This window comes from Hordeum vulgare, chromosome 5H (genome assembly GCF_904849725.1).
Source record: "Hordeum vulgare subsp. vulgare chromosome 5H, MorexV3_pseudomolecules_assembly, whole genome shotgun sequence".
In the NCBI taxonomy this organism is placed as follows: Eukaryota; Viridiplantae; Streptophyta; class Magnoliopsida; order Poales; family Poaceae; genus Hordeum; species Hordeum vulgare.
The window spans coordinates 536,720,553-536,734,138 of NC_058522.1; the positions used below are offsets into that span (position 1 = coordinate 536,720,553).

Sequence of the window (13,586 nt, forward strand, 5' to 3'; positions counted from 1 at the left end):
TTCTTTCCTGATTTCTTATATGCATGATTGGTATAGCTTTGTATTTCTCTTCGATCTATCGGTTTAGGTTGGCCAACTAGATTGGTTTATGTTCATTGTAAGGGGTGCCATGTGATGGATTCAATCTTGAGATGCTCAATCCCAGTGACAGGAAGGGACACGCCACGTATTTTTATTGCTGCCATTAAGGATAAAACGATGTGGTTAATTTATATTACTTGAGTTTACTTTGTCTACATCATGTCATCTTGCTTCAAGCATTATTCTCTTTCATACTTAATACTCTCTTCGGGGCACGATCTCTCACCGTCTATTCTTTCATCGCTCCAGTTCTTTACAACTTCAGGCCTATTCTGATGCTACGTGGGCTAGTGATCCTTCAGATCGCCGCTCACTTTCTTCTTACTGTGTTTTTATTAGTGGTTCTCTCATTGCCTGGAAGACGAAGAAACAAACCGCAGTTTCCCGTTCGAGTGCAGAGGCTGAGTTACGAGTGATGGCTCTTTTTACGGTAGAGGTGACTTGGTTACGGTGGTTACTTCATGATTTTGGTGTTTCTGTCACTACACCTATGTAATGCCCAAGATGCGTCCTTATCCTTATTTTGGCGCGAGGGCCTTGACAGGGATAGAAGCGCATCTGGTCATTTCGTAAGAATGGATATCGTTTGAAGTACATGTACTGAAGAGAAGAGTATATGGAATTGGCTTACACTCGCAACAAGCTACATCAAAGTCACATCAGTACAATACATAAATATCATGAAGAAGATCAGGGTCCGACTACGGACGAAAACAAACGAGAAAAGAACGACATCCATCCTTGCTATCCCAGGCTGTCGGCCTGGAACCCATCCTCGATCGATGACGACGAAGAAGAAGAAACTCCAAATGAACAATCACTGCGCTCACGTCTTAATATCACTTTACTTGTACCTGCAACTGGTGTTGTAGTAATCTGTGAGCCACAGGGGACTCGACAATCTCATTTCCAAAGGTATCAGACTAGCAAAGCTTAATGGATGAGGCATGGTTAAGTGGTGAGGCTGCAACAAGCGACTAAGCGTTTATTTAGTGGCTAACTTACGAGTACAAGAATAAAGAGGGGGAAGATCTACACACAACGGACGTGAACTACTGATGATCAAATGAATGATCCTGAACACCTACTTACGTCAGACATAACCCCATCGTGTCCTCGATCGGAGAAGGAGCTCACGAAAGAGACATTCACGGTTACGCACTCAGTTGGCATCTTTTAATTAAGCTTACTTCAAGTTATCTAGAACGGGATGTTAAACAAACTTTGCACGTTGCCACATAACCGCGGGCATGACTTTCCGAAAGATTTAACCCTGCAGGGGTGCTCCAACTAGTCCATCACAAACTACCACACGCTGCGACGGAATGACCTCGATCAGGGAAACCCGTGATCTCCTCGGGTTCCTATTGGAAAACCTCAACCTCGAGATAACCCAAAGCGTCATCAGAATCCCTCGCACAAGACGCTCGAGAAAGCTAAAACAAGTCCAGCAAGGCCGCCCGGCGTGTCGACGATCCCGATAGGAGCCGCGTATCTCGTTTTCAGGGCACGACGGATGAGCACTACGTAAGGTGGCCGAATAGACATCCCCCGAGTTGCCTCGGGTGGCCCCGCAAGTGGCTCTGTTTTGGACCAGCACCATCAGCACTGGCCCTCCCTGTATTATGTAGAATTACTCCTCGGGTTCATGACGCCCTATGTTTTTCAGTATTATCAGAATTATTATGTTGGGCAAATATAGTACCAATGTTGAGCCTTGCCAGACGAGATTTATCCTAAAACGAGAATCTAGGGGGTCCCCATAACAACCCCAAGCATGTTAGGAGCGCTCATTTATGAAACATAACACCGGTAGCCGAAACTAAGGCGGCAAAGGTGGAACAAAACACCAGGCTAGAAAGGCCGAGCCTTTCATCTTTTACCAAGTATATAGGTGCATTAATTTAAATAGCAATTAATAGGGTGATATAACAAGGAACCCATGTTATCACATGGAAACAACTGCACCTGCAACTAGCAACGCTAACACATGGTTAAGCAAGCGGTAACATAGCCAATCAGTGGTTTGCTAGGTTGTGATCGGGTTAAAGGTTTTCATGGCAATGTTGAGAGGCTGACATTTAACAGGTGGTAGGCAGCGAGACATAATGATAGAAACGAAACAACTAGAATGGCAATGATAGTAATGGTATCTAGGGAAATGGTCATCTTGCCTGAGATCCCGCTTGGAAGAAGAATGACTCCGTGAAGCAGACGAACCGATGTAGTCGAACGGGTCCTCACAATCCGACACGCTTGCGGAACTCTATCGAGACGAAGCAAACCGGAAACAAGAGTCAACACACAATATTCACCACACGATGCACAGAACATATGATGCATGAATGGTTTCATTTATGCACGGTATGATATGGCAATTCACACGATCAAACACTACACATTAAGTGAAGTTCAATATGCGACCAGTTGCATATCGACGAAACTCCACCTTTAATTACTTAGTTCACTTCCGATTATTTACACGATAATATTAAATATGGTTAAACATGACAAGAGGTGTAGCATAATTAATCTACCTATTTAGGCATTTTAAATGAGGTCGGAAACGACATATAGCATCTCCGAAACGACCACACGCGTTAAATTATAATTTGGCCAGATCTGAACTAACATGTTTTAATATTTGTTAAATAGCAAAATAAATAGGTTCACATGATTCTATGCGTCGCTCTAATCAATTTACACATAGAGATCAATGCAAACGGAGCTACGGTTCAAAAGATATGATCACCGCAAGATATGATGCCATGAATACAATATGTATGAGAATAACAGCCACAAACATTCCAAACCAAGAAGGCAGCAACATAATATGAAACTACACGAGATTCTAAGCAAATTTCATATAGGACACGATCAAAACGGAGCAACGGTTCAACCAATAGAAGCTACACAAGAAATAGCTACAATCTGCCCAAAACATCAACATGGCATTTTCTACACCCCAAAACAACAAGCTACATAAATCTAAAATGCTTAAACAAGGCATGAGACAGTAGTAGTCAAGATGCACTATAACATCCTACTAATAACATCTAGCATGGCAGCATAGATCACTAGGAAAAGAAATCACAAAATGGCATCTCACACACAGTTTCAGACTTAATGAAAATAACACTGTTGATAGTGCAGTTTTCGATCTGAAGGCATATTGACAGCAGTAAAACTACATGCTACAGGGTACCGACTGGCATGAAAATTTACAGCATGCTAGAGAATCGTAAGGACTACAAATAACTCCAGTTCACCAACCTCAAAGGAGTTGTACATCACTAGTAAAACTCATGAAAAGACAACAACAAAATATAACAGATTTCAGACTTAGAAATATTTCAGCATCACCAAATCAGCACTATTTTCTAGCATGTTGACAACAAGCAAACAACACCTACACATGGATTTCTAAGGCAACCAAAAATACCAGGGGCTAGCATACATATCCAAGGGCATATCTCTAGTTCACAACTCATGCATATCACACACGAAATAAATTCCACAAAATAAACAAGAGGGCAACATGGCAGAAATACCATGCACGCTAACTTACTCGAAAGGAAAAACTAATTGTACAGTTAAATTCTACGGATTTTTCTATCCCGAAAACACATATAATACGTGGGGTTGCAAAATAAAACTAACGTCACACATATATGCGAGAATATGTCCTAAACACGACATAGCAAACTATTGACAGCTGCTACATGCAAAAATACAAGCAACTACTCTAAAATACATGGCAAAGGGTCCCGAACAACATGAATATTTTATCTATGGAATTTAAACAATCCGGACGTGCACAAAAATAACTACGGGACACTAACCTATTAGGACAACCCGCAAATCTAGGCAAACAACGGGTCAAACTACTCCAACTATGCATGCAAGTTGCAAAATCTGAATCTACGCGAAAAACTACACAAGATACATATATAATACGTCGCGATCCGATACACGATTAATTATCTACGGGCGTTTGAAAAACATGCTATTTTTTTTGAAAATGAATTAAATCACGCGTTAATTGGAAAAATTCCATGGGCCGAATCTGGCCTATCGGACCGAAACAGAGTTGAGCGCTGCAAACTAAGTGACGCCCAGGGCACATTATAGGGGGGCAGCAGGGGGTTCTCACAGAGGGCCTCTTGGGCCGGCCGTTGGAAAAAGCTGGTGGTCGGAGCTGACTGGCCTGGGGCGGATCTGGACCATGGACACGCTGGGCCTCGCCCACCTGGCACTGGCCAGCGATCCGCTCGGGGCTTCGTGCTCCCGCAGCAGAACGAGCGAGGCCATGGCGTGGCTACAGGCGGCGGGGCAGCCGACGGGGCCGGGAGGCGGCGGATCCGGCCGGACCTCGCCGGATCCGGGCCGGACGACGGTGGCGCAGCGACGAATGGCGACGGCGCGGGGATCGGCGGCGGCATCGAGCTCCCAAGGCGGATGTGGGCACATGGCGATGAGGCCGGTGGCTCGCGGCTCGCGGCGAGCACGCGTGGGGCGGCGACCGAAGGGGCACGGCGGCGCGGGGCAGCATGTGGGAGCGAGGCAGAGCGGCTCGGGGCGGCTGCGGACGAGCGGCGGCGCGACCGGGCCCGGGGAGGGCCGGCGATGGGCTCGGGCGGGCCTTGTCGGCGGCTGAGAGGAGGGAGGAGGCTGCTAGGGTTTGAGGGGTGGCGTGGATTTCGAGGCAGGGTTGACTGTCCAAAATTGAAAGGGGAGGTTGTCTATTTACAGACAAGGGCTAGGGTTATCTGAATCCGGCTCCGTTTTCGACTACCTGATCGCGATCGGACGGCCACGGATGCGGGAATGGCTAGGTGGGCTGTTTAGAGTGGCCAGACGGAGATGAGAGGGAAAACGGGCACCCGGCAACGTATTTTTAAACATCGAAAAACGTCCAACGATAACCGAATACGGTGCAGCTACGGTCGACCGTTCGGGTACCAGACGAACTCCGATTGCGACGAAAATTGGCAGGCGGCCTACCTATATTAAAATAAGGCCGCACGTCAAGTTTCGACTCAATCCGAGAATATTTTATACACACTTTTAAAAATAAGGTTTGACGATGCCGCGGACGTGTGCGAGTGTGGTCGGGCTCAAAACGGGCAACGACGAGAATGGAAAGAATTGACAACTAATAACGGATGCAAGTTTTGAAAACTGACGACAACGAAGTGCCGATGCAATGCAGATGATGCGCATGATGCGATGATGATGCGACAAATAAAAATAATAACACGGCGGCAACAGAACAAAATGGGAATCTTCTGGAGCGTCGGTCTCGGGCTGTCACACCCTACTCTGCTATTATCTAACAGTACAGGTGCTATCAGCATTGCGCGCGATCCTGTGAAGCATGAGCTCATCAAGCATATTGGTGTTGATGCTTTCTATGTGCGTGTTGGTGTGCAGGATCAGGTTGTTGCTCTTCAGTATGTGTGTTCCGAGTTACAGTTGACGAATTTTCTAAGGAAGACCCAGACTAGAGCGCAACATGGCTTCTATCTTTCTAAACTCAGTGTTGTTCATCCACCATGAGTTTGAGGGTGTGTGTGTTAGAGTATATATAATATAGTCATGTACCCTTTTGTACTTATCCCATTGTATAAGAGGTTTTCTGCATATATTATATCGATCTATGATCTATGACCTTATGGGAATACATGTTGCATATTTTGTAACATTTTTGAGCTTGTTTTGGAACCACAGACTATATTATTGTTTCTTTTAATAAAGGGGTTGCATCGAAACTTTCGATGCAGAGATCAGAGGTAACCTTCCTTTTCTAAAAAAACTAATAACTAGCACGTTATGTTCGCTAAACAAAAACTAGCACGTTCTGTGAAAATATATTTTACTCTGACACGAATTACTGTAATACTTCCACGGCATATAGCTTTTGAAGCAGAGATTTATGCTGGATCCGGGTCTTGAATTTATTTTTTGAATGAAACAGAGGCCGCCCCCTCCGATTTCATATCGATAAATCATCTGGTATAACACAAACTACAAACTGGTAAAACTAAAGTTCCAAAAGGAAAGCGCAACAGACTTACATCACTGGGATATCCAGGTCTTGAATGACAGACCAAGTATATGTATGCAGTAGTGGTGGTACAAAGTGTCACCGCCTCGAGCCGTAACCAACTTACTTACCGTTGCTACATCATAGTATCATACTAGTTTTGACTCTTGAGGAAACATTCAGAAAGCTGATCATAGTATACACTGGTTGATTTTAAGCATCGTTTTCTATTGTGCAGTTCCCATCTTGGCATCCTTGTACAGCTGATCAACGCGATCCTGCAGCATAATTTTGTTCTTCCCGTGAACAAAAATTAAACCACTAACTGGTACGAACATGACCAGGTTTGTTCTCTCTAACCTTGTAATGTTTAAGAAGCTGGGGCCTCTTGAGCTTGAAAGTTGGAGTGATCAGGTCCTTGTCTATGCTGAATGGCACTGGCTCCAGGTGAACGGCCCTCAGCATCTCAAATCCTCTCAACTGCAATCATGGCACGAGATCGTGGTTTATGATGGAAAAAACTGGGCACGGATCATAGCTTACTAAATTTATGTGTGTATCAACGACGACGTACCCCGAGTTTCTTGCCGGTTTGGTTCAGCTCATCCTGGATGTACCTCCTCGCCTTCGGATCACTGCACAGCTCGGCGTAGTCACCAGACTTGCCGTTAAGTGCAGCCCAGTCCTCAATTGCTTGCTTCTCAGGGACGACCACAGCAACAAGGAAGGACTCGAAGCTGTTACCGTAGACCCAAACCTTGTTCAAAGATGAGAGTCTCTTGGTCACTTACATCTGAACAAAACCATGAATTCGACGCACTGCAGTTTTATTTATTTATTCATTCCGTTATTTTGCTTATCGTACCGATGCAACGAGTTGAGATTGAGCGTATGCGCTTTCCAGGACCTCCACTGCTACATATTCCCCCTGGGACAGCTTGAAGATGTTCTTCTTTCTGTCGATGATCTTCATCGTGCCATCTGGCTGCCACTCTCCGATATCGCCTTCATATATAAATTGGTTGCAAATTTCGTTGGGGACCATGTGTTCATTGTTGTGTTGTACGGTACACTTAGGAATGGATTATGGAAGAGAAGGGGCTTCACCTGTATGGAACCACCCATCTGAGAACACTTCTTCAGTGAGGTCAGGGCGCTTGTAGTACCCGGAGAACAAGGTCTGCCCCCTCAAACAGATCTCGCCTCGCGGTGCACTGGAGAGCGCGTCGTAACCCATTTCAGGAACAGACTCCAACCGTGCCTCGACCGCCGTCACGGGAGGGCCAACCGTCCCAATCATCGAGATAACATTGGCGATTGATGTAAAGCATCCTGAACAACTCTCAGTGAGCCCTGCGCACCAATAGCATGATTAACAATTTCTCATTCCTCGGCATCAGAAGTAACTAGACTTCTAGTATACTAGTAGTAAGTAGAGGCATGTAATTTAAGATAAGGTTTCTAGGATATTCATTTCAATGATCGTATTCCATAACAGTTTAACTGCTGAACCAAGCTGTGACCAAAGAACTAAGGACAAACTTGTCAATATGGTTATGATGAGCAGAGTTGTCATAAGAATACTAACGGTCTCACCATATCCTTGTGCGAGGACACTGCAGCTGGTAACTCGCATGAACTCTTCAATATGTCTTGGCAAAGGTGCCGCGCCTGATAGCATGAGACGTATCCGGCCTCCAAGCCCTTCCTTTATCTGTAACATCAATGATATAAGTATCTCAAATGTATAGTAAGGAAGTAAAAATAAAGAAACATGGGGACTTCAAATATTTTCCGTACTTTGCTGAAGACTATTTTGTCAAAAAATGGCGATGCTTCATGCTGTTTGAACCCTTTCATTAAATTGCCGAGTTTGCTGATGACAATTTGATGGGTTAATTATGTTTGAACTCAAAACATGAAAGGGAATAAAAAGTACTCCCTCCACTCCATAATTCTTGTCGTGGTTTTTGAACTAAAATCACGATAAGAATTATGGAACGGAGGGTGTAGATGCTTATTTCAGCTTGTTGAAATACTTACGAGTTGTAAGCATACTGGAAAAAGAGATTAAATGGTACTCCCTCCGTCCCACAATATAAGATCATTTTTCAAGCTATGTTTTAGCTTGAGAAATGATCTTATATTGTGGGAATGAGGGAGTAGGTGTTTATTTAATCTTGTTGAAAATACTTACTAGTTGTAAGCATACTGAAAAAGGTGCTTGGCTATCAGCCCTCCATACTGAATTTTTTGGTTGATACCTTCAGTTCATGAGATTCCTTAATTATGATGAAGCACAAAATGTGGTGGGAATTTTGCAACAACAAATTATGGAGGTTTGCATCATACCTGTGTATATACGGTCATAAACGCGGGGAACACCACAGAATATTGTTGGTTTCATCACTTGCACATCCTCCATCAGGTACCTAATGTCCTATTAAGAAAGTTTTACCTCTTAGATGATGAAGGCACAGACAAGCAACATAATATTTTTTTTCTTGCAAGGTATAGCTCCATACCCCTTGCCAGAATCCAATGGAAGCCCCTTTGGAGATGCAGTAATTCCCGATTACTTGATCGAAAATGTGAGCTAATGGAAGATAGGAAAAGTATGAATCATATTCATCCACCTGCATACATATTTGGATTTAGGTTATCATTAAAAAGTAATAGTTACCAGGTTAACATGACAGGAAAACAAAGCTCTAAATCATCGATGAACAAAGGATTAGCATTTTTCACTATTTTTTTATTAAAATATTTTTGTGAAATACAACTTATGGAAGAAAGGGGCAGCCCGGTGCACATAGCTCCCGCTTGCGTAGGGTCCGGAGAAGGGTCCGACCACTTTGGGTCAGCCTTTCCAAGAAACAATTTATGAATTATATGGTGCGAACGGTACATAGCACCATCCCGGGGCGACGGAGCACTGGCGGCATAATCTGGAAGCTGTGGTGCCGTTTGTTAGAGCAACGCGACAAGGACGGTGTGTGATCAGTCGTGCATCAGCCCCATTGCACAAAAGTTTACGCTCGATTGCTGTTCTTTTCTTTTTGTGGGAAAATGTAGAGTATGGAAAAGCCACACTGAAATTCTAGTTTTGAGGCATATAAGTAAATACTTACCACTTTATCTGTCAATTTGAGGAGGTGTTCTGTGGTTGTAACCCCAGCTACGATAGCCCTGTTCGTGATTATCACACCCTTTGGCTCTCCTGTTGTTCCACTGGTATACATGATTGTACAAATGTCGTCCTTTTGTTTCTTAGGAAGTTCTTGAATTTCTTCTCCCTGTTGAAACAGCACTTTATGTGTCAGACCATTTATGATCCTGTAATGGAGTATTTTAATAGGAACTAACACTGACCATTGTAGAAAATTCTTCCCAAGAAAAGCAAGATACTCCTAATTGTTCAACTTCCCTTTTCAGCTCAATTGGCACATCTCCAAAACTAACAATGGCTGAGGTTGCACATATAAAGTAAGAAATTAATCACACAAAATTGGGAATAGTTGATGTCCGGACCCTAGGTAGCTAACCTTTGATGTGGGCTGTGCACTTTGGGAGTATGGCGGCAATCTGAAAAATTGCAATTCAGGGACTTAGATGTGTAGTGGTGATCTCCACAACTAATGTCAAGCATGAGCTTAGTACATCGATTTCTACATGTTCAGGGATTTTTTATTATAATTATTATTTTTTGGCGGGTAAGGGATAGCTTTATTGTATCCGAGTTCCCATTGATCAACTTTGTAGAAACACATTTAGCATTTACTGGAGACATGCTTATATATATGACAGTTATATTTTTTATAGTTAAGGCAATTCTCATATTCGTTAAAGTTATATGGTTTTGCTTACTGATTTTATCTTGCTCTCCTGCATAAAGGCTATGGAGATCTCAGCATGGTCCAAGATGAATTGAACTGCATTTTGTCCTGCATTGCGTTGAACCCTATCCAGTCAATACAACATTGCTAGGTGCAAAGGAAAACATGGTTAAGAATCCAGACTTCCATTCAAGGACTAATGTAACTTATCATTATTTGGAAGAAAATTTACACTGATATTGTACCTTGCTAACTCGGTCAGACAAATTCTCATCTTCCAAATAAAAAGGGTTATTCATGAACAGATAGAGGTTCGTGTATTAGTGTGTGTGAGCAAGCATCGTGAACCTACCAAGGGTGTCATACAGTGGTACATAACAAATTCCTTGGCTGTTGCAAGCCTGCAGAACAAACAGTACAATCAAAGTGTAATCCCACATCAGTTCACAAAATATTTCTGAAATATACATTTTTTAAATAAATGAATAGTGAATTCTCACCTGCATGGCCATGACCCATTCTGGGCAGTTGGATCCATATATGGCACAGTGAGCCCCCTACCAACACAAATCAACAATGTCAAACAAACACTCTGCAGTAGGTTCCAAGATCGAAAGAAATTCTCGGCGTTTAAAGACAGAGCAACATTCTTCACTCACGGGCTTAACGCCGAAGCCTCTGATAGCTGCCCCAATCTGGATGACTTTCTGGTACACTTGTTCATAAGTTTGCCACACATAGTCACCAGCCTGAATTTCACAATTTTTGCATCCTCCCAAATTGAAATCATTTTATTAAAAAAATACTATCATTATGCCCATCATAGTGAACTACTTTGCTTTACCTTGCCATCAGAAACCTGACGCCGTCCTAGCATTCTGTTCTTGGGGTACTTCTTGACTGCTCCACTGCAGGAACGGAAACAGAAAGGGGAAAACACTGAACAAAATTATCTGAAATCTCAACACCTGCAACCCTCGGATCACACTGAAATTTCTAATAAAGTGATGACAGAATGCTTACGAACGCATGTTGCCATGACCCATGAACGAACCTGAAGAAGTCCCATGGGGAATGGATTTCCTGCGGAAGCTGCATGAGGCCGTCCTTGGCATAGATGCTCCGGTAGACGGGTCCGGCCGCGGGCCTGCCGCCGCCGGCCGGCGTACCCTCGCCCACCTTCACGGTGTACACCGTGTTCTCCATCGAACCTTCCTCTCCAGCTAGCAATGGACGGCCGGACTGGGCTTGGTGCCGTGAGATGCAGATATTTTTTTCTCCTTGAGCTTGCTGAGCTTGTAGCTTGAGTCAGTCAGCGAGGGCTTGGAGCCCAGATGTGTGGCAGTTATGGTGGTGGTGAAGGTTGGTGGGCAATTTAAAGCTTGTGTTACTATTCTGGTACTGGTTGGCAAGTGTCTACGTGTGGGACAAATGCAATTTTCTAATGGCCGTTGCAAATAAATTAGGGATGATTTGAAGCTGTCACTCAATATTACATTTTTACATTTTATTTTTAATGTTTTTGCTCTTTAACGACGTTTTTTTATGTGTGTTGGTGTTTTTTTAACACATTATAAATGCAGATTTTCATATATACTACATTTACTCATATGAACATACATACATTTACTCGTATGAACGCATTCTAAGAACGTTTTTTGATGTGTGTTGGTGTTTTTTAACACATTTTAAGTACGTATATACATTTACTCATATGAACGCACGTTACTCTACCTCTACAAGCATGCACACACATGCACTCACTTCTATAAAGAGATGATGTGCATGTTGATGTTACTGTGTGTATTTTAGTCATACAGTCAATGTAGTATGTTTTTCTCCCCTTAATGCTTCATTATGAGTTAACAAATAGTGACCGAAAAAAGGAACACAACGAATATGGTGGCCACATACGGTTTAAGCAAGTGATAGTATATAACAAAATAAATAAAGAGTGAATTCGATTTTTACCACCAAAATTCACGTTTGTGATAGATATTATCTGATATACAAATCCCAGTTTAGACAAACCCGTGCCCCTATGTCACGAACCTGAAGTGGGTGGAAAAGATGGAATTCAATCAAAAGTAAATCCGATAGCAATACACGAGCATTTAGCTAGAACACATATAATTTTTAAAAACTTAATATGAATATCTTTTAAAGAAAACTTGTCGATAGCAACAATATGTGTACTCCCTCTGTTACGGTTTAGAAGGGGTGTTTTCTAAATTATGACGCATATAAAAGTAGTACATCGGAGTATTAATTAGCTGTTAGAAATAAATGCAATACGCCTAAACTTTGTTTATTATAAAAAATACACATAAATTTAATCATGTTTTCTAAATTATGACAAAGAAAGTAGTATCATATTGAATGCAAAACTAAATGAGCAATCCCCAAATGGCCAAGTTGCTATCAGATGGACGAGATGTGGCGGCAATTGAAGGCGCCGCATGCCAGCAGTGGAAAATGCAGGTCCAAGTCTCAACGACTTTGGGCAGCATTCACACATCCATTTTTAAAGCCTCCAGGCGTCTTGATCCATTGACAGAAAGTTAATACAGTCATGTTGCTGATCTTTCTGAAAATTACAAGAACTGCCGTATTGGTATACATAGCTGGCATGCTAATCATATCGCAACTGCCATGTTGGTGCGACTTTTCTGACAATAATCCGTGCGATCGACTGCAGTTCTCGCCCAACGAATATATTACGGGCATTTGTAGCACATCCCGTATAAAGGCGCCCCACAAAAGTCGTTTATAAGTCGTGAAAAAATGCTTTTGCGGATCCGTGTGGGCGGTGGCCGAACAGATCCTGCAAAACGGACCCGTATAAATAGATACGCTGAGTAAACGCTGTAAAACGGACCCGTATAAAAGGATATTCGAATATCCTTTTATACGAGTCCGTTTTGCGGAGTCTGCTCGGTCGCCGGCTCGCCGCCCATGCCGGTCCGCAAAATCTGTTATTTGCATTACATTTTCAGGCATGAAAATACATTTATTTGCTTTTTTATTTTTTTAAAGGCATTGGATACATTATCATTCATCAAATATTCGCTAAAACAACAAGACCAAAGAAACAAGAACCTTAATTAGACATTTTAGAAGATATCCAACTTCCATAACTGCTTCCACTAGTTGGATCAACATCTTCTTCATGCATTCACTGTTGATCTTGGGGCTCTTCAATTTGCATTCTTCGTTCTTTGACTTTGATTCTAAAGAATTATACGTTGTTTCCCCTCTAATTTCTTTTGTAATTGCACATGCAGCTGCATCGTTAGACTCAGTTATACTAAGAAATGCACGAACATCTATTAAGTTTCTTTCTATCAATAGACCGATGTATTTTTTTTCCAATACCAAAATAAGCATCTACCTTCCTACATAGATGAAGACCTCAATAAGCTACCATAATTTAACCAAATCACTTGACAAAGCCGAAGAGGAAGAAGAGCATACCCCGTTGTTTTTGCATTTGAAGAATACCCACCCGAGGTGCTCTCGTGTGTTGGATGTGAGCCGCAAGACTGTTTCTAGGCAGTCGTCACACTGTATAAGAGGCATCGACAAGCCGACGAGCCGATGCGCGACCACCAAGCTAGGGCGAC

At 42.7% G+C, this 13,586-nt stretch overlaps 1 protein-coding gene across 1 annotated transcript; it reads right to left on the minus strand.

Moving 5' to 3' along the window:
- Window positions 1-6,013: 6,013 nt before the first annotated feature.
- On the minus strand, window positions 6,014-11,296 carry LOC123452479 (probable CoA ligase CCL6). The gene is made up of 19 exons (XM_045129132.1): window positions 11,018-11,296; window positions 10,808-10,871; window positions 10,623-10,712; window positions 10,464-10,520; window positions 10,316-10,364; window positions 9,995-10,071; window positions 9,673-9,712; window positions 9,500-9,594; window positions 9,259-9,423; window positions 8,653-8,763; window positions 8,480-8,567; window positions 8,325-8,391; window positions 7,928-8,003; window positions 7,724-7,841; window positions 7,235-7,480; window positions 6,993-7,132; window positions 6,702-6,884; window positions 6,488-6,607; window positions 6,014-6,405 (listed from the first exon to the last, which is right to left on the minus strand). The coding sequence occupies exons 1-19, from the start codon at window positions 11,167-11,169 to the stop codon at window positions 6,355-6,357; spliced, it is 1,989 nt and encodes a 662-aa protein (XP_044985067.1). The 5' UTR covers window positions 11,170-11,296; the 3' UTR covers window positions 6,014-6,354.
- Between the last annotated feature and the right edge of the window lie 2,290 nt (window positions 11,297-13,586).